The sequence below is a fragment of the Anguilla rostrata genome, chromosome 3 (assembly GCF_018555375.3).
Source record: "Anguilla rostrata isolate EN2019 chromosome 3, ASM1855537v3, whole genome shotgun sequence".
NCBI lineage: Eukaryota > Metazoa > Chordata > Actinopteri > Anguilliformes > Anguillidae > Anguilla > Anguilla rostrata.
In genome coordinates this window covers 27,774,078-27,795,698 of record NC_057935.1, presented here as the reverse complement: position 1 = coordinate 27,795,698, position 21,621 = coordinate 27,774,078, and the positions used below count along the sequence as shown (strand labels likewise).

General features: G+C 40.7%; 2 protein-coding genes across 2 annotated transcripts; one reads left to right on the top strand and one right to left on the bottom strand.

Moving 5' to 3' along the window:
* The first annotated feature begins 690 nt into the window (after positions 1-690).
* On the top strand, positions 691-5,239 carry dynlt3 (dynein light chain Tctex-type 3). Its single transcript, XM_064327111.1, has 5 exons — positions 691-850; positions 1,641-1,682; positions 2,020-2,143; positions 2,550-2,627; positions 3,462-5,239. The coding sequence occupies exons 1-5, from the start codon at positions 824-826 to the stop codon at positions 3,536-3,538; spliced, it is 348 nt and encodes a 115-aa protein (XP_064183181.1). The 5' UTR covers positions 691-823; the 3' UTR covers positions 3,539-5,239.
* Positions 5,240-6,950: 1,711 nt separating this feature from the next.
* Positions 6,951-17,530, bottom strand: xk (X-linked Kx blood group (McLeod syndrome)). The gene is made up of 3 exons (XM_064327110.1): positions 17,117-17,530; positions 11,735-11,997; positions 6,951-9,797 (listed from the first exon to the last, which is right to left on the bottom strand). The coding sequence occupies exons 1-3, from the start codon at positions 17,359-17,361 to the stop codon at positions 8,980-8,982; spliced, it is 1,326 nt and encodes a 441-aa protein (XP_064183180.1). The 5' UTR covers positions 17,362-17,530; the 3' UTR covers positions 6,951-8,979.
* Between the last annotated feature and the right edge of the window lie 4,091 nt (positions 17,531-21,621).

The window sequence follows — 21,621 nt, the reverse complement described above, 5'->3', positions numbered from 1 at the left end:
AACCCAATAGAGATGCTGTGGTAGGACTTGAAATGAGCAGTTCATGCCATTCAAAGAAGAGTGGGCTAAAATTCCTGCACAGTGATGTAAAAGACTGACATCATATTAAGCGTTTGGTTGCAGTTATTGCTGCTAAAGGTGGTGAAACCAATTATTGTGTTTAAGGAGGCAATTACTTTGCACTTAAGCGTGTTGGATAATTTATTTCATTGAATGAAATAATTTAAAAAATGTGTTTCGTGTTTACTCAAGTTCCCTTTGTCTCATATTAGGCTACATTTTATCTAAAGATCTGAAACCATTTGTTACACCAGTGTAACATATGTTCCATAATTGAGGAAATCAGTAAATGGACAAAAACTTTTTCATGGCACTGTACAATTTTGGAAACTTTCACATCAACGTCTTATAATAATAATAATAATAATGTATTATTATTATTATTATTATTATTATTATTATTATTATTATTATTTATTTTAACGAACCCGTTTTGACATTGTTAGATGCGCCCGCCTAGTGTTCATTTGAAGTTACTACATATTTCTTATAGCGATTATGTTCTAAAGGTTTATTCGTTTTCTGGAAAGAGAACAGATGTTCTGCGAATATCTGACCACTAGGTGGCAGTAAACAAAGTACAAGGTACTATTTCTTATGATGTGAACGTCTCTTGTTTTGCGGTCTTTGACCATCAGTTGTGACAGCTAAACAGGAACGCAGCATTACAAACAAGGGAGTGTCTTGGGGAAGCTGATTTCACGTCTGCTTGTCAGATTTCTTTTGGAAACCACATTTAGTTGTCACATTTCAAATTGAAACAATGGAGGAATATCACTCTGGTGAAGAGGTAAGAGATTATTCCATTGGCAATCACTAACGAAATAGGTATTTGAGCGGAGCTTGCAAGCTACAGGATGATTCGCTTGGTAGATTTGGTACCTAAAATAGCTACTGCCACCAATGCTAGCTAGCTTATATAATGCCTTACGAATCAATTTGATATATTAACCGTTTTGTTTGTGTACATTAGACGCGTACCTTTGTAGATGGCACATCGTCCATATGCAATCAAGGTGTGTTCACGAGTTCAAATTAATCCGGTAACATATGGAAAGGTTAGTTGTCATCCTGTCACCTTCTGTTGAAGAATTACATCTGCAAGATGGGCACCACGGCGCAGCATCATTGTCTTCATCGCCAGGCAGTTGTTGATTAACTAACTTAAAGTATGTTACCTCCAGTGTAACCCTGGTTGCGTCCGGAGTCTCGTGATCTGTGATTGTAAAATAATGTGGCAAGACCACGCAGTGTAGAAAGCTACAATTGATTTGTATTCATAAATTCAAAATTAAACGATGACTAAATTCCTAGCGCAATAAAACTTAAATTATCACACCATTGTACCGGCCAGGGAATCATTTTATATTAAATAAGACCAGTTAAATCTTGACATATATGGTTCTGAATCTGGACCGTGACAGCATGAATTAAGGGTCACAGCTTTTCGTATCAATTTATAGTCATTGTATTTGACAGTTTGCAGTGGGACCTATTGAGTCTATTGTTGACGTGGTTGCATTTTCTTGTTTTCATGGCATATCACCTGTTTCCGTTTTAAACCTTTTGTCAATTTGCAGGTACTCTTCAACCCAGATGAAGCAAGTAACTATGTTAAAGAGGTAAACTGAATTGAAATGTTATAAAAATCCGTTTTGGTTTAGATTATTTAAGCAGGTGGTGTCTTTGCGTAGGCCAAAGAAAATGCTGTAAGAATAATCCTTGGTCTTTAACTGTAGTTATTCTGACTGTTCATGTTTACTCAGACAGAACTGGACAGTGATTTGTACAGTAGCCCTGCTGTCTTTCCCTCACTAAGTGCATTTCTCTGTGACTACAACACATGGATTACTGATAAGAATCAGCTACTGTTTTCTGTGCTGAGTCTCATGATCCAGAAATGCCATGGGGTTGCACTCTGTCTGAGGAAGTATTGTTTGTGTGCTCTTTTCTTTGTAGTGTATTGAAGGGATCATCGGGGGCATGGACTATAACCAGAACAAAGTGAACCAATGGACAGCGAGCATCGTGGAACACTCTCTCACCCAGTTGGTCAAACAGGGGAAGCCCTTCAAATACATTGGTATGGCTTTTTATATGGATGGACAGGCCAGTGTATCTCCATTACAAAATATTTTTCAAATAACCAGCTAGGTCTAAGTCAGGCATTTAATTTTATGGACTGATTACTAATAAAATCTGTTGAATTGAAACCTGAAATGTAGCTCTTTCATTTGGTTCTTTATACATAGACTTTTTCATGAGTTAAATATTTTCCCTTTTTTCCCTTATCTGCACTAAGTGGAGCCCCATTTTTTCCAAGATAAAATGTCTTCAGTGGTTCTGCCGGGATTAGTAATCACATAACACTCATGTCAGGATTATAATTTTTTTATGTGTTGTTTAGAGCTTGTTTTTAACTGCCAGGTTTGCTCACAGTTGGATTAGCCACTTACCCTTGCTTGTCGACTGATTTCTGTGCCCCGCAGTGAACTGTGCTGTGATGCAGAAGAGTGGAGCTGGCCTACACACAGCTAACTCCTGCTACTGGGACACAGCCACTGATGGTAAGACCTGATGCTTTTCTTTGAACTTCCAAAGTCTGCCGTATACTTTGCATGAAAATAATCTCTGTACTCCTTAGGGAAAAATGGACTGTGTGAGCCTGAAGTCTGTACAGGTGTCTAAAGCATTATGGTCCTGCACAAGCTGAAGGTGCAGATAAAAATAAAACAGTCTTTGTTTTAAAACTGGGTCATATTCATATTCATATGCCCCTTTGCAAGTAGCATTCTGTGCCTACATTATTCTGTAACCTGGACCTTCCTTTCCACAACACTGAACCAAAACTTTAAACTGACATTTTTGTTAGACTTTAGTTAGTCTAGACCCCAAAGTGCTCTCCCTCTGTAAGGTGTGTGGATACTGTACTGTATGCAAGGCTGATTTATGTGATTTATGTAAACCAGTTGTAGGCAGCTTTATGTTACAGGTCTGCTTTGGCTTGAATCTCTGCCTCACCACAGTTGGGGCCTCACCTAAACAAGAAGCATGATTCATGAGAAGAAGTGACTGACCATTGGTTTATTAGCAAAGGCCATCCCTGAAATTTGGCCAGACTTATCTCATATCAGAGTGTCATCCAGGTCACACTCATGGTACCTAAACGTTACCTATTATTTTGCCAGGCATTTGGGCTGAATACACTCTCTTTCACAGTAATTACTCAGCAGATATCATTATTAGTACTACTACTACTACTACTACTACAACTAATAATAATATAACATTATTATTATTATTATTATGATGATGATGATGTGGAATGAACATGAAACACAATGGCAGTAATGATGTTGGGTGGCAGTGGCTTGTGACACAGCATGTGTTGTCATCTGCAGGGAGCTGTACGGTGAGATGGGAGAACCGCACCATGTACTGTGTAGTCAGCGTTTTCGCCGTGGCTGTGGCCGTCTAGCCGAGGAGCACCAGAAGGGGTGCAAGACCCAGCAACAAAAATGCGGACGTACGCAAAGGTGGGGGAAACGGTCAATGCCTTTGAAGATCTAATGCTGAAATCTAACGACATGAAATGTATGTTTAAAAAAAAGTGAAAACTCGCCACCGCCATGGATTCGCAAAAAAATATTGGAACACTTGTGGAGTGCACTTCTGTCAATTTGTGCATCCGTTGATAACGACATTTTACACGTGTGCTCGACTTTCACGCAGAGGTACTGTGTGCTACAGTAATCATCGTCTGTATCGTACTGGAGTCAGTGCCGTATACACAGTGTTTGCTTTTGCCAGAGAAAATGGATTACCTGGTAAAATGTGACCAGGTAAGGACATTCTTTCAAGTAACTTTTCATGTTTTTTTTTTTTCTTGGCTCTAAAATAGTTTATACAATATACACGTTTACTGGAAAATAGCTAAAACATAAAATAACTAAACCATAGGAAGTCATTTAGCATTAAAAAAATCCTGTTTTTGGACTGAAATGAGAGAAGCAATATGTGTATTTTGTTCTTGCTGATGCTGAAGAATGTGGCTACGTAGTACAGTATGAATTTTAAACACGTTCTTTTTTTGTAATTCTATCATTTAATTCATTCCATCCATTCTTTATTGGGAGGTTGTTATTGTTTGTAAGCGCATTTCTGCCCTCATGGAAAAACATTGTGCGTGCTTTGTACACTTGGAATTGGTTCGAGAAGCCCCATCTGTTCTGTCTCGAGGTTCTTATTTGGACTTTGTCAGAATTGTTGTAGATTCAATGATCATTTGAAGGACCATCTCAGTGGAGTCTGTTCCTTTTAAAATTATTTATGGTGCTAATTTTAAGGTGCAATTTTAAAACTGTAAAATATTTTCATTGTAATTTATTGTTATTTTAAATTGAGTGGCTTGCAGTAATAAAAAAAGATTAAGCTTCATAAGAAAATGAAGGAATAGTATTGTGGTGGTGTTGTGGAAAAAGTAATAACTGAAAGACTGGTTGACATGAAACAAATGTAATCTAGGCCTAATGGTCTTCAGTTTATATTTGATAATTGCATATTTGTGGTACACATTCTTTGCACACATTGCCCCAACTGTTTACATTTATTGCTGAATGGATAGTCTAATAATAATGTTCTTTTTATTTCATGAATGATTACTAGAATTGTGTTTGTGGTTAAAAACATAACTCTCGATTCACAGTCCATGTACAGGCGGGCAGTCTTATTTTGAAAGAGTGACCCACCCTTGACTGGTTCAGCCTTCAGTATCAGATCTGTCTGACTTTCATAAAGGCAGCGTTTATGCAACTGCTGAGCTCACACACACACACACACACACACACACGGATGTCTGTTGTTTGGTATTGAAAACCTGAATGTTTCCTGCTACATGCTTGTAGAGTGTTGAAGTGTAACCTGCAGTGGTGTTGCCTCAGTGACACTTGGCCATGTGTTAGAGATGCGAGACGAGCGTGTCTGGAGCAGGGGGAGATTTGTGTGTGTGCCGTGTTGAGCTGCAGCTGCAGTTGTGGAGAATGTGCAGTGTCTCTGGGTCACATGGTTCCTGGCCGGGGGGGCTCTGCCTTGTGTTGCACCACGGAAGGCCAGAGACCAGAGCACATCCTGTACAGGGGAATGGCCCAGCGCTGTAAATAAACGTTATTAATCTTCCCAATCTCTCTTCTCTTATTTTGTTGTGTATTTTATAGAGCTTACCATAATACATGACATTTTCATTATTTGCAATTTTTTAAAATTGTGATTTAAAAAAATAATTATTAATCTAATTTGTGATTTTGTTTTGACAGTTTCTAAAACTTACTGTACTTAATGTTTTCCCCATTTATTTAGAAGAAGGGTGCTCAGTGCGTCGATTGCGATCGACTAGTTGATCGCAGAGGATATACTGGTAAATCGGGTGTCATCTATAACAATGCATCCGTTGAAATTGTAATTCTTCCCATTTTCATCCTGCTTCCCTACGGCTTCTGCCTGACAGGTAGGCCTATACTTGATTAACATGAAATGTGGCCAAATTCTGAACTTTGTTATGTGATATAGATATGATTGTGCACTCAATTTTGTGGTATGGTCACATAAATATCAATTATTATGTGGTAGCAACACAGTAACATTGCAATGTGTTTTCATTGTGCCAGAGGTGACATGATAAGTCTTGTGCATTTTAGCTAGGGAATTTCACTTTCAGTATGTGACTGATAATACCACAAATCTATAGCAGGGATTTTGACCAGATATGATACTGGTCTATTGATTTAACTTCTACGTCAATACAAGTTTATATGCAATTTCACTTAAGTTTTTTGTGATGGTAAAAATGCATTCAATGCATTTTATATGGTGCAGGGCTATCATGGTGACCGGGTAAATTTGGTCTTTCGATATCCGATGGATAGTGGTGTTTTCACTCAAAAAAAAAAAAAAGTCCACATTGGTTTCACAATATTATGAAGTAGGCTCAAAAATAAGTCATCGGATATACTAAATTAAAAACTGTTGGATTCACATAATAATGGACAGTAGTTATATAATAAACAGGCCTATGTGACGTCTTCAACTTAATGAGTTTCCCCTAGCCTACTTAGTGGTGTGTGCAACCGCTGTCCAACGATTTCTTTTTTGGAGTGCAGATGCGACATCATGAAAAGACGTGGGAGAAATTGACCGGTAGTTTGTGATGAATTCGGACGTCAATAACTCCCCGGTCTGGCTTCCGGTCTGAGGGGGACCAAACCCTGGCCAGCATGTCTGCAGGCCATATTTTGTATAAAATGTATGATGAAATGAAAAGAGTCTTTTGTGACCAGTGTGGGTAGTGAGTATGGAAATCTATTGCCTGTTAAATCTGTACCCGCTGCAAGCAGGTCATCACGGTTCCATGGCAACAGCATGTGGGGTATGGTGTACATAGGACACTCAGTAATTATTGCGGTTACATAATTTCTCAAATGTTTATCATGCATAACCGTCCTTTCGGATTGTATGAAAACTGCTTGGGTGATAACTCTCAGGCTTGCTGGTCCCCGTGAGGCTCCAGGGACTTCATTCCCAAAATGGCACACCACACCAGACATCTACAAACCGCTTACAGCAAGGCTGAATAAATGTGTATGGCTGAGATAAATTAGACAGGGACAATAGTTTATCTATTTTTCACATTCAGACATTTGAATGTGCATTGCTCTTTAGCCTGCTGTTGATTTTCATACAAATATTTTTAGACCAGTAGGTCTGACTATGGCCTGTAATAGTGTTTGTTCCTACATAATTTTCTGTGAATAGGCAAAAAATACTGCCAATGTGTGATCCATATTCTATTCGTATACACACACACACACACACAGGCAAGTTGCTCAATAAAAACAAAACAAAAGGCAACATCTTTTTTTAAATTATTTTTTTTATTATGAATTTTACATTAAGGCAAAATTTAAATGTGACAAAAAGCTGCAACTGAAGAAAACACCTAGATACTTGAAGTTGTGCAATGGTACATTCAATACCCAACAGTGAACAAATGAACTGGCAGACATGTAAGATACTTTAGGTCCTGTTAAAATACTGCTCTCACAGCAACACAGTATTGTGGGGCTCAATGCAGCTTCTTCTATGTGCTCTTTAAGGCTCAATCTTATTGTCAGTCTAATCTATTAGGGCAGATATGGCACAGGTAAACAATTTGTATCACAAGACACATTTGGAACAATACAGGCTTCAGAATAAATAAACATTGTGGCTTGTCTTTAGTCAACACAGGGGTTTTCAACAGGGGGGTTGTCAGAATTGTGGGGAAAAGGGTGTTTATGCAGTACTAGAGACAGGCTGCGATTTTAATTAACATAATTTCTTTGGCCACTTGAGGTCAGTATAATACAAATACATGACTTGGAAAACAGTCCCTCAAGAACTCAATAATTCACTAAAAACAATTAATTGTTATAAATACATACACATTTGGCATATATAAATTATGGCTCCATCCCTCAGAAATGCTTTCATACTCATTTTACTATAAGCTGACTTCAACACCATCTAAAAGGATTTTATATGTGGAGTACACTTTACAGTTTAGATTTTTGGGATATTCGAATATCATTGTAACTATTTACCTTCATTTGTTATTATAAGTTGTTTTAAACCTAGCATGACTGCACCGAAAAAGTTAAAAATAGTGCAAAAAGTTAAACGTAAAACACAAATACACATTTTAAAGAATTGCACAAATCAGAGACCCATTTACATCCAACATTCCAACTTACAAACACTCTAGCAGATATATAGCGGTCATGTGACGCTAACTAGCATAGTGTGACAAATCGGGATGCACAGAGATACAGGTAATTGACTGTGAAAAGCAGTGCATGGTGCCTTACTGAAATGGCTTTAACACTGCATTTCTCATGGTGCAGTTCATTAAGCTTCTAAATGTGGTGTGAGCATGCTGGAATGTTCTGGCATATGACACACTCGAGGGTCGCTATTTGATACAGTAATGGAACTGTCACACAGCAGCTATACTGTTATAGAATTATGAGGCACCCATCCTATCTGGTAGTCCGAGCTTTAAGAGATGCTACACTGTGAATGAGAGATAGGCGATGAGGTAAAGCTTTTTTTATATAGAATTCCTTTTGCCCATGGCAATGGAAGTTATTTTAAACATGGAAATAAAATGGTGCCATAAACAGGAATGACCAAATAAAACCCAAGAGCCCTTCAACTAAAAAATAAAACATTTTTAAGGGTAGTCCCTTTTATGATGTGCAAGTGGATCATTTACCATCATTTTAAGCATATGATTATTTGTATCTGTCGTCCAGCAAACTATTTCTATGTACATAAATACTGTAATGCTTCAGTGGAAAAGGTATGTAGAAATCTATGTAAATGTATACGGTACATAAGCCATAAGATGCAGACTGGTTTGTTTTTTGCATCGTAACACTGTAGTTGGCAAAGCAGTAAGTAGTGAGCAGAGCACACATCAAAGACAGGCAGGTTCATGTCACTCACGGTGTAAAAATGTACTCCGGCATTCAGGGGCGGGGCCAAACGTCCTGAGGAGTCTAATGCTGATGTTTCGTGAAAAAAAAAAAAAAAAACTGCAGAGCAATTTTCCAAGGTTATCTCTTTCTGAGAAGGAACAGGGATCCTTTTGGTTGTGTCCCGTTTGTCAGATGAAGTGATCAATAACTGCGTCATAAATAACGGCATGCCGCACACGTAGGAAATCGACCTACAGCCTAATTCCGATTCGCTGCTTTGGGCAGATGCTGTATGTGGCCGTGCTCATCTCCCCCCCAGCCTACCCTGCCTCCTGCTTGCAACATACGGTGACAATGTCGTCACTGCGCTTCCAGTGAATGGAGACTCACTGTAGGGCCCACTCAAGGCTCACGGGTTACTGGACAGGCTCTGGCTGAGGTTCCCGTTCATCTCTGCTGTGTCATTGGCGATGTCTTTGTCTGAGGGGGGCTGCTCTAGCGCCATCTTTTCTGCGGGCCCCTCCCCCCGGTGGACGGCGCAGAGCAGGCACAGGAGGTTGATGCACTCCCACAGGCCCAGGGAGATGCTGGAGGAGAACAGCTTCTTACAGGGGTGGCAGAACTGGTAGAAGACCAGCATGAAGAAGATGCCGATGGCATAGCCCACCAGCAGCTGCAGGACCAGCAGGGGCGAGCAGACGAAGCGGTAGAAGTCGGTCTGGAACACGTACCAGAGCAGGATGAGCGTCGCGTTCTCCACGAAGCGCAGCATGTAGTACACCGCCATGCGGTACCAGTTCTGCGACTTGTTGATCAGGTCCGGGTCGTTGAGCTTGAGCTGCACGGCCGACCAGCAGAACATGTTGACGCCGGCGTAGAGGAACGTCAGCAGGCACAGGACAATGGTGGTGCCCACCCGCGTCAGCGTCTTCTCAATGTTCTCTGGGAACGGCGACCCGCTCTGCCAGAACAGGATCCAGGGGTAGGAGAAGAAGATGAGGAAGTTGACCAGCACCACCGGCAGGACCCAGATCTGCAGAACCGAGCTGAAGAGCACCAGGACCACCACCCGCGTGGCGATCTCGAAGCTCCGCCACAGGAAGATGCAGAGGTAGGCTGTAGGCTTCACGTCCACCTCGTAGTCATCGTACTTGATCTTAATGGCCAGGATATTGCACCGCAAGGCGCCATACACAATCGACAGAAGCGATATTACCATCAGAGTACCTGTGTGTGTGGGGCGGGGGGGGGGATTAAACAAGAAACAACAGCGATTAAAGCACCAGCACAGCCCTGCTTAACTGATTAATTTCTGATTTAAGTGGTTAAACCTGATGCAAAGGTTAATCTGTTTACACGTGATAGACTTCAGGAAATATAATGATTTGCAAGTAATGTCTGCGTCCTGGAGTGCTGAGGTCTGTTTTCACCATAGAATCATAAATGAGCCTAGACCCAATAAACCCAGATGAGCTGAGTTAAATGTGTAATCAGCTGCTTTAATTGATCAATTACGCGCTGAGAAACCATGTAAACCGGCATACCGTGCAGCTCTCTGGGACCAAGGTCAACACAAACTAGGGAGTTGGCCTTCAATAGAGGCCATCTGACACATAAGACCTCCACACTGCTTTCAATGCAGCCCATGTGCCATTCTTATGACTCATCTATGTTTTCTAAGCACTTCAGACCCACGGTCAGGGTGGCGTGCACAGAGGCAGACACAGCGTTTCAGTCTCTTCCTGTGATGAGCACTGTCCCACTGATCCCAGCTCCGTTATCAGGGCTACTGCAGGCCTCCAGAGACAGCGAGGGAGGGAACGCAGTCTTGGGTCTCTGCCTTGCAGACATCAGTGAGGTGCTAGTGGATGTCTGCCGGCAGTACTTATGAAGCAGCGCTGGCTAAATTTAGAACATGAGTGGCACACCTCAGTAACTCTTTCTAGAAGGAGCCACCCATTTCTTGTATAGGGGGCATAACACATAACACATGAACACTAGTTCAAATCTAATTTAAATACAATCCACTTCTGTACTACTGGAATTTATAGAGTATATCACTAATAAACACTTTTCTACTGTCTGACAGTCATGTAAATTTGGCTGCAGTGTTTTTTTTTCCCGTTTTTTTTTTTTGGGAGGATGTTCCTGCATCGTATTCCCCACATTACAACGTCTCACTCAAGCTGGAGATCTTGTTCTTTTGGGTTTGACAGAAACACCCATTTCCTTTTTTAAACTTGTGCTGATAAGTCTCACATCCTGTGCAGTGAGGCATTATGCTGGCTGATAATGAGACTATTCAGGGCATGACTCAAACCTGCACCACTTGATGTGGAAACTGTAGTGTAACATGTAGAGTTCATTTAACTTTTACAGAGTCCCAGAGAGATCAAATGTAGTTAACCAGAGTTGATTTAACTCTGAATATTTTACTGTGTGCACCTTCTCTGGTGTTTCAAGTGGTATGCTATTGATTGAAATATAGCACAAATTACCCTTTCCAATATTGAATCCTAAATCAGCAAACAGTGGTGACAGTACAATGCTCAGTTGCAAGAGGACCAATGTGCTCTATCAGAGTAGAACGTACTCTGTCAGAGTTTATAAAGCTTTCTGCTGTGCACATTTATTTCTGATTATGTCAAAAGTGAAAGTTGTCCCAGAGTAAGGAGTATTATTGATTCTCAGTGGTGATGTATTTTTTGCAGAGGATCAGTGGCCTGGTGGATAGGGGGCGTTATAGCTGGGTGGAAATAAAACAGATTGCTTGGATACATTGGATTACAAAGGAAATTTGAACATGAGGAATTTACTGCCATTGGTGGCAGTATGGGGGGGGGGGGGGGCAGTATAGTGCAGGAGTGCTCAAATCCTCTGACATTTCACACTGATATTAAACCATAAATCCTAAATCTTGCGCACAGCACTGGCACACAGTAAAATGCTCAGTTGTTGTGTGTTGAGTATTACAGATATTATATCAGTCGAAGTGAGATCAAATGCATTCAAATATACTCTGTCAGAGTTGATTCAACACTGGGCGTTTTAGTGGGGAGGACAGGGCGAAATGGTTCAGAGGAGCGGAAACTGAGGCACCAAGGGCAGACGGGTGGAGGTGCGCACGGCGGGAGCTGGAAGGTGGAGGGGAGAGGGCCCCGTACCTCGCCCGATGGACACGCGCTGCTGCAGGATGCAGATGTACAGCTGCAGGGTGAGCTGGGGGGCGGAGCCCAGGAAGGCCTGGATGACAGAGGTGCGGGCGAAGGCCGCGCGGTGGGTGAACAGCTTCCCCTCCGCCTGGCCCACCTGCCTCTCCACCTCCTCCGACAGCCCGTCCTTCGGCATCTGCTTCTTCCGCGTGATGCTGACATAGGGCTCCTCCACCCTCCCCACACTCCCATAGATGCAAAATGCCTCCAGGCATCTGAGAGAATGACGCAAAAAACACAGAGAAGCACCCAATCAGAGAAAGTCTCACACTCCCAGACTTAATTACACTGCTGTTTACTGCTATTACTACACATTTTCAGTGAAAAATCGACTCTGATTGAGTTTTTTTCACTGCACCAGAATATATATTGTCCCTTCCTGAATTAGCTATTAAAATATTTGATTTAACATTTTCAGAGTCGATTTAACATTAGGGATTCTGCTGTTAAATAATGCAAACCCTCCCAGGCTTAATTACACACTGCTGTTGTTCTTATCATTAAAGAGCATAAGTCCTGTTCAGTTTGTTGATTTATTTATTTTATTTGATAATTAATAACACAACAGAATGACACACATCACTGAAGACATGATATACAGAAATGATTTCACTTATAAAATGAACAAGGATAACACAATAATGTCTTTAAACAGGTGTCCATTACGCTTCTCCTTGGGGTAGGCAAATAGGAATGGCCAACATTCTTGAGATTATAACGTATATCGCAATATACTGTGCAACCATGAGATAAAATACATACAAGAAAAACACACAACATTAATAAGCGCAACAAATAAGGGCTTATAAAGATATGTTTTCCTAATGTGCTTCACCCATTAACCCATGTTTAACTTTGTTTATGTTTGCTTGAGAGTGAAGATGCTTCTCTGAAGAGTGAGAGAAGATATTTAGTGCAGTAGTGTTTATATTTAACATGACAGATTGCAGAATAATTCATGAATGATACTGCAGAGGTTATTAGCCTGTTAACTTGAAGTTGATTAATGGGATGGCTAAAGCACATGAGCACGGCTCTGTTCTCAGATAAAAATGTAACCCTATGTACACTGAACAAAAATATAAATGCAACACTTTTATTTTTGCAGCCATTTTTAATGTGTTTAAATAATACCTCAAAGATTTGTTCTATGTGCACAAAAATCTTATTTCTCTCAAATTTTGCCCACAAATTTGTTTATATCACTGTTAGCTAGCATTTCTCCTTTGTCAAGATAATCCATATCCTGCACAGGTGTGGCATATCAAGATGCTGATTAAAAGCCATGATCACTGCACAGGTGTTTCTTATGATGGGGTCAATAAAAGGCCACCCTAAAATGTTGAGTTCTTTGTTGTTCAACACCGTGTCACAGATGCCTCAGGAGTTAAGAGATCATGCAATTGGCATGCTGACTGCAGGAATGTCCTGTAGAGCTGTTGCCAGAGTAATGGATGTTCATTTCTCCACCAGCGTCGTTTCAGAGATTTTGGAAGTTCGTCCAACAGGCCTCACAACCGCAGACCACGTAACCACGCCGGCCCAGGACCGCCACGTCCGACTTCTTCACCTGCGGGATTGTCTGAGGCCAGCCACACGGACAGCTGATGAAACAGTTGGTTTACACAACCGTAGAATTTCTGCACAAACTCAGAAATCGCCTCAGGGAAGCTCATCTGCGTGCTCAACGTCCTCACCGGGGTCTTGATTTGTCTGCAGTTCAGCGTCACAATCGACGGGAGTGGGCAAGAACTCTCCTTTGATGGCCACTGGCACGCTGGAGAATGGTCCTCTTTGCAGGTGAATCACGATTTCAGCTGTACAGGGCAGATGGCAGGCAGCGTGTATGGTGTCGGGTGGGTGAGCGGTTTGCTGATGTCAACGTTGTGAACAGAGTGGCCCATGGTGGTGGTGGGGTGTTGGTATGGGCAGGCATATCCTATGGGCAGAGAACTCAAGTGCATTTTATCCATGGCAATTTGAATGCACAGAGATATCATGATGAGATCCTGAGGCCCAATGCTGTGCCATTCATCCACCACCACCTCATATTTTAGCATGACAATGCATGGCTCCTTGTTGCAAGGATCTGTACACAATTGCTGGAAGCTGAAACTGTCCCAGTTCTTCCATGGCCTGCATACACACCAGACATTTCACCCATTGAGCATGTTTAGGATGCTCTGGACCGGCACATACGACAGTGTGTTCCAGTTCCCACCAATATCCAATAACTTCATATATTGAGTGGGACAATATTCCACAGGCTACAATCAACAATTTGATCAATTCAATGCGAAGGAGATGTGTTGTGTTACATGAGGCAAATGGTGGTCACACAAGATACTGATCAGTATTCTGTTAATTTAATGTTATCTTCTTTTTTGGGGAATCTGTGACTAACAAATGCATATCTGTATCCCCAATCACATGAAATCAATAGATAAGTGCTTAATGTATCTATTTCAGTTGACTGATTTACGTTTATTACCTTTGAACTCAATAAAATCTTTTAAATTGATAAGTGTTGCAGTTATATTTTTGTTCAGTGCATAAAAACACAGCTTAATATATGATAGCGCTGTGATCATATGTATGTCTATGAACACAGCTTTCTTCATACAGAAACACAGCCTCATCCTATGGACAGAGCTTATTCCCCTTATAGAAAGCTCTATCTTCATAAATAAACACAGTTCTATACTCATACAGAAACACGGCCCTATCCTCACAGTGTTTTCCTAAAATATACACACAACCCTATCCTCACATAGGAACAGAGCGTATTCCTCTGACATGAATAGAGCTTATTCCTCTTACAGAAACACTGCTCTATCCTCATTTTTTTTAAACATGGCGCTGTCCTTATATATAAACACAACCCTATCCTCATTTGTAAACACAATCCTATCGTCATAAATAAATACAACTCTATCCTTATGTGCTCCCTGCGTATTGGGACTTGGGCAACCTGCCCAATTAATTCATTATATGCAGCAGGCAGTTTGCCCACTGAGCAAAATAAAGATCTATTTGGCATTAGACCTGCCAGAGCAGGACACCATGGACTGCACATGTACACAGCATGTAGTCACAGCCCAGAAGAAAGAACTCACAGACACAGTCACAGCCCAGGAGAAGGAACTCATAAGCACAGTCACAGCCCAGGAGAAGGAACAAACAGACACAGTCACAGCCCAGGAGAAGGAACTCACAAACACAGTCACAGCCCAAGAGAGGGAACTCACAAACACAGTCACAGCCCAAGAGAGGGAACTCACAAACACAGTCACAGCCCAGGACAAGAACTCACGAACACAGTCACAGCCCAAGAGAAGGAACTCACAGACACAGTCACAGCCCAGGAGAAGGAACTCACAGACACAGTCACAGTCCAGGAGAAGGAACTCAAGACACAGTCACAGCCCAGGAGAAGAACTAACAAACATAGTCACAGCCCAGGAGAATAAACTCATGAACACAGTCACAGCCCAAGAGAGGGAACTCACAAACATAGTCACAGCCCAGGAGAAGGAACTCAAAAACACAGTCACAGCCCAGGAGAAGGAACTCAAAAACACAGTCACAGCCCAAGAGAGGGAACTCACAAACACAGTATAACTTCTGGTAAACTGTAAAATAGCTGTACGTCTGTCACTACTCACTACTGCAAATTGGTAATTGCTAGTTGCAGAGACACATTTCTCACACCTCTGCTTCATTCCTAACCAAAGCAAAATTACTGTAAGACCAATAATTACTGATGACTGTACTTACCAGTGCAATTGTTTCATTCTCTTTATTATTATTATTATTATTATTTATTTATTTATTTTTTTTTTCACTTTTTGCCTTAGTCAGTACTGAACCTGGAACTGATGGATGCACTGGGGATTTCTTGTTGTACTTAAATAAAGGAGCTGGTAAGGGAAGTGCAGTTGTACATTTGAAAATACAGTGCACCTTTACCTGTGGGTAACCTTACAGTACAGTGAACACCTTCCCAAAAACCCATTTCTTTTCCTTTGTCATTGAAGCCAGTGGAACAGGCAGAATTAAGAGGCTTTTAGCCTGATCATTATTTTCCTGACTCAAGGGGCAGTTGTAACTGAAAGCATTGCAATATTTAGGTGTATCTGCAAAAAATGTTTCATTCCAAGTGTAAAAATCCTTGTCTCTTTTGCAGAGCTTGAGGAGTTGTCAGAGGCATAGTCTCTTGGTGACTCCTGCCTCTGGTTTGGCTTTGCCAAAGGCCACCTGCATTGTTTAATCGCAGCCAACAGAAGACTGCAAAGTCACTGCCTGTGTGCTCTCTTAATCTAGGAGTGGGTGAGGGGGGCCATGGAAGTGACTTCCTAGTTTGGCCCAAGTCACACATGATTAGCTCAGGAAGGAGGAGCAAAATTGATTTAGTAGCAAGACCAAGACCCACAAGGATTTGAGAATAATTATTTTGGTCTGTGTATTAATCTCCCATAATAGCTTCAGGGCCACTGTGGCCTTCCTCGGGTGAGTGAAATTCATTACCACTCCAGGCTGGACCTGCACATTGCTATACACGGTAACACAAATCTTTTTGATAAGGGTGTATTCCCAGCAGAGACCAGAACACCGGGGATTCTTTTTTTCAATTGAAAAGAAAAGACCATGCGCTGAGAGCATAATGCGTGACGATGAGAATGACCTGACGTATGGCACCAGAGAAAAAACGAATAATTTAACATCCCTACAAAACAGCATACGTTACGTCTTGAACTTGAATCAGCGTTCGCAGCGAGGAAGACGTCAAATCTAACCAGCCCAGTGAGATGCGGCAGTGTGGGTGGGCTATACTGCATAAAACACTATTGACGGAAATAGCGGCTGACCGCTTTTACATTTCTTTCTACCTAAATGTACTTTATTGTTTTCATCAGCTCTGTGATATGCAAAAGAATATGGCCATAAATATACATTGTGGCATTATGTAAAATGCCTTAATCGTTTAAGCAGCTTAAGCAGAAAATGCACCCGACGGATCAGAAATGACAGCAGCTGCACATTAACCGAAAACCATTCGAAACTGACAACCCTGCTAACAAGAAACCAAATCTCTTAGACAATTAGACAGCATATTTTAAAAGCAACGCGGCGGGACGTATTTTAATAATAAACATATTCTCGACGAACCGGCGATGCTTTCTATCAGACCATATTTTCATTCTTCGCAGTGCTTCGCCGTATTTGCTCATTGATGTCAGCAAACTGAGCGCCTTGGAGACATCAGTAAGTAACAAGAAGACAGAGACGCAGTCAAACTTAAAGGATCTGCATTTATTCTTAGATATAGCCTACCTGACAATCGGTCCTAGCTGAAGAATGTGCAGCAGTAGTACGAGGGGTCTATCCCTGCTGAGGTCCCTATGGATAAAGGTAAGCGTGAGCTGCACCAGTACAGATGGCACGAGCGTAAAAAGGAGCGTGAGTCCCTGCCAGATCTGGTCCCCAGCAGAGCGGTACGTGGAGCTTAGGTAGAGAGCAGCCGTCGTCTCAGCAGTGAAAAGAGAGACCGACACAAATATGGAGCTGGGCAGTCGCATCCTCACACAGCCATCGGAAAGAGACCTTTTTCACTCTTACACCATACTCTCGTCCATCTCACGAGACGACTCCGAGATGGAGATGGACTCCGCCGACGAATGATTGCGGCAGCACAGCTCTTAGGCAGGCTGTTTTGAGATGATATGTTATATTACACCAATGACTCACTAGATGGCGCAGTATACACCTACGTACAGTATATCGCATCGCCTACACATTTTGGAAGCATGTTGTAAACATTGGACCTAGCCTGGCGCAGTCATTTATAAACGCTTCTTCTGTCTTTCGCAATAATATTCATATTAATAGGATACACTAGTTGCAAATTCGTGGTGAGCTAAATAAAAGCGTAATTGAGGTTCTTTGGTTGAGCACATTGAAATATAAAGAAACTGAGTATTTGTGTATTTGCCCTGTGTACGGGCTAGTCTAATTCATGTTAATTAATTAGACTAGACAAGAGATGAAAGTTAATTCATTTAAATGCTTTAGAGAGGCAGAGAGAAACCCAAGCATAGAAGGTCAGCAACTGCAGAGTTTAGTTGCATTTTGGGGTTACTAAGTCTCAAAATCAACCATAAAATGGCACATCCACACCAACAGGCTCTTTGGAAGGGTTGCTTGAAGAAAGCCCTTCCTGAGAGCAACCAACAAAGGTAAGCATCTGGACATTGTCAGCTGGACAACTATGGGTGGGACCAGGAGCTATGGTCAGATGAGACCGAAATGGAACTTTTTGGCCATGTACACCATCAGCATGTTTGGTGTCAAAAGAGGGGGCGCATTCAAGGAAAAGCACCTGATACTTACCATCAAATAGAGTGGTCCACCATTGAGGCTTTGAGGTGGTTTTGCTTTCAGTGGTCCAGGGTAAAATCAATGCCATAAAAACCTGGTTGCCTCTGCTGGGAATCTAAGACTTGGCTGTATGATTTCCCCCAAACTGGTAACCACAATAAAAGGCACCATATAAATAGTTCTGTGAAAACAAAATCACTGTTTTGGATGTCCAGACAAAATCTACTTGCCTGGACATCCTCTTAAAATCTGTGGTCGGAATTGAAGAAGGATAGTTCAAGATCCTTTGTCCTTTGACTTTAGTGTTATTTGTTTTCTACAGTCTTTTTGGGCATCTTTATGAAGAGTGTGAATAATTCTGAGCCTGACTGCAAATTTGATTACACAATGGAAAATAAGGTACAATTTAATTTGATGTGGCCAGTTTTTAGTCGTTTTTTACTCAGAAAATTACTCAGTCTATCTCAACTGATTTTACATTCGGGCATTTAGCTTATGCAGTCTGTAAAGCTTCTTCTGAATTCTGTGCCCGCTCAAGTGCTAAATGTAAATAATATTCCTTAAATAGCCAACCACGAGTGTAGGAGTGCAATATGCGGTTTCTGCAGATCGAAACACTGGTCATCGGGATATCGTTTAGGTTTAAAAAGTACTGCTGTATTATACTCGGGGCAGGCAAAATAATTTCACAGCTTTGGCGCCCAAGAATTTCACGCACAGTAACACCATTTTCGAATGCTGTCAATTTAAGGCGTTAAGGCGACTCTATTAAATGTTCTGTCGAAAGTCCCACACAATACCGTGCGAGTTGTTGTCCACACAGTTAAGTTACACAGCGACCTCCCTCTAACGGTCACTATACTTAAATACTCCGTTAAATAATGCTAGGTCTGTATTTGTATAATTGACCAGCAGAACATTTAAAACCGCTACAAGAAAGCTGCCATGTTTCCTATATAGCGCAACTGTCATCAATATAAATGTACTGTAACGTATTTAAACATAAATTAATTTCGACAACGTACGAATTAACTGTACATTAATGGATGAAGGCCGCGCGGTAACTCAAGATAATTATTGCAAACACCTATTATTGTTCACATATACGACAATGTCTCTTTATAATGTGCAATGCAAGCACCCATGTGCTGATTATTTATTCAGTCACCTCCCTTAAAAGCAGCTAATTCATACCTGGATTTCAATAAACCCCGGTGTTGCAGAAATCACTGTAATAGCTTCCTAAAATCCAGACGGTGGTGGTATATACACGGAAGTGCTTGCGGCATTAGAAGTTCGCAGTCCAGTCAAGAAACATTTAGAGAAATAGGCCTAGTAACCTATATCCTTTCGCAACATCGATTACTATTACTGGCTGGAGCACCACAAAAAACAAAACACATTTGAAATGCCTTCACCGTTATTACCTTCATTGGCATCACGATTTACAATAGATTGACTGAAGACGCTGTCGGATTACTAGGAGTAATTACCACAAGGTAAAATTTTATTAAAATCCAAGAGAAATAGGTCAGGTCGGAACGTTTTCGACTTCCCGGAACCTTCAAGATTTCAGGAAGAATTGTGGGAAGTGTGTAATTGATTGTATCTGGGTATTCTTTATTTTTTTATTGTAGATCACTTATGTCTGTTATTGTATTATAATATTTTATGATTCCACCTATGTTCAAATGCATGAATGCAATTGACATGTCACCAACTTTATGACTTCTCCAAACTGAAACAGACGAGACCAATAACTCTATCATGAAAACCAAGGAACTGCCTTTGAAACTTTGAGATGAAATTATCAGGAGGCTTAACGCTGGAGAAGGTTCTAAAAATATTGGGCTTTGAACCTTCCTATGAGAACCGTGACTGGCAACTGGATGAGAAGAGAAACTGTCAGTATGATGAAGAACCCAGACGGGGAAGAATATTTCAATACATTACAATTTAAATGTATCTGGGTCAAATGAAAGTTAAATGTTTGATTCTTAGATCTGCAAGTATGGATGCAGCATCATTAAAGCACTAGCGTTAAGTATAATAACTTCCACTACTGTTCCACAAATTTGTGTCAGTTCAGTTTCTAGTTCATTTGAGGATATACACACACAAAAAAATGTTTCATTGCTTACACCTAAAATTTTACTTGATTTTGTAACACCTACAGTACAGGCCAGAAGTATGGGGCCACCAGTGGTTTTTTAATGGATGAACATTTATTGAATAACAAACCAAAGTATGAACATTTTTCGTCAATGTCTACCTATAATAACACAAAAAGATGAGTTTTGCTTAAAAATAATCTCAGTCATGACATGACTCAAAATAGCCTTCTTTCACTTTAATTACAATTAAACTAATTACTGGAAGTCTGTCCAATCATTTTGCTATGGAGGATGGAAGGGAAGTGGAAGGGTAGTTAAATTTACTGGAATTTTATCTTTTTATCTACTTTAAGTTTTTTTAAAAACCACAGTTAGCCTAATACCAATGGCCTGTAGTGACAGTAAAATCTGCACTAAAGCTACAAGACATATGGAAAAGAAGAAGGCATTTGACTTAGATGTGCGAGACCAAGTAAACATATTGTGACAAGGTTATTGCCCAGGAGAAAATGCAGAGAAGCTTTATATTTCCAGGTGCAGTGTTCAGTACCCACTCAGAAGGGTTCAGCTGCTGTGCAGTAATGCTAACAGGATCATCCTTATTTTCTCCTGTTAACATTCCTGCCCACCAGCTGGATCCTTCTGAGTATGTACTGAACACTGCACCTGGAAATCTTCAGCTTCTTTGCAATTTCTAACTGGGAATAACCTTCTTGCCACAATGTTTATTTGGCCCTGCACATCTAAGCCTAATTCCTTCTTCTTCACCATGTTTCTTGTAACTTTCGTGCCTATTTTACTTGCACCATAGACTAAAGATATTAGGCTACCTCGAGTTTTAAAAAACTTAAGGTACTTAAGATTTCACTCAACTTAATTACCCCTCCACCTCCCTCCCACCTCTCCACCTCCCACTTTGCAAAATGAACGGACAGACTTCCAATAATTTAATTGTGATTACTTTTATTTTGAGGAAAGTTGTGTCTAAGATTACTTTTAAAAAGTAAAAGCATCCTTTTTGTGTTACTGTAGGTAGAAATAGAAAAATTTCACTTTGGTTTGTTATTCAATAAATGTGCATATATTAACTGAATTATTCTGTACCTAAAGTTCTTTTTTTTAAACTACAGCGGGCCTAATACTTTTGACCTGTACTGTTTATAAATGAACCTAAAAATTAAAATTGAGAAAACCTAAAACATATAGGTTTAAAAAGTTAAAGTAAAAATTTTAGATTTATCCAATGAAACACTTTTTCAGGTATAACCTAAAATGAAATATAACCTTGATTGGTACAAATTAAAGTTGGGAGGTCTAGGAGGTGGGGAAGGAAGGGGAACAAATTTT

Bases quoted from the DNA above. Each gene is read 5' to 3' on its own strand.
- dynlt3 (XM_064327111.1), top strand. From the start codon at position 824: ATGGAGGAATATCACTCTGGTGAAGAG. The intron at 851-1,640 runs GTAAGAGATTAT...GTCAATTTGCAG, and splicing joins AATATCACTCTGGTGAAGAG to GTACTCTTCAACCCAGATGA. The intron at 2,144-2,549 runs GTATGGCTTTTT...TGTGCCCCGCAG, and splicing joins GAAGCCCTTCAAATACATTG to TGAACTGTGCTGTGATGCAG.
- xk (XM_064327110.1), bottom strand. From the start codon at position 17,361: ATGCGACTGCCCAGCTCCATATTTGTGTCGGTCTCTCTTTTCACTGCT. The intron at 11,998-17,116 runs GTAGGCTATATC...TCATTCTCTCAG, and splicing joins CAGCTAGGACCGATTGTCAG to ATGCCTGGAGGCATTTTGCA. The intron at 9,798-11,734 runs GTACGGGGCCCT...CCACACACACAG, and splicing joins GCGCGTGTCCATCGGGCGAG to GTACTCTGATGGTAATATCG.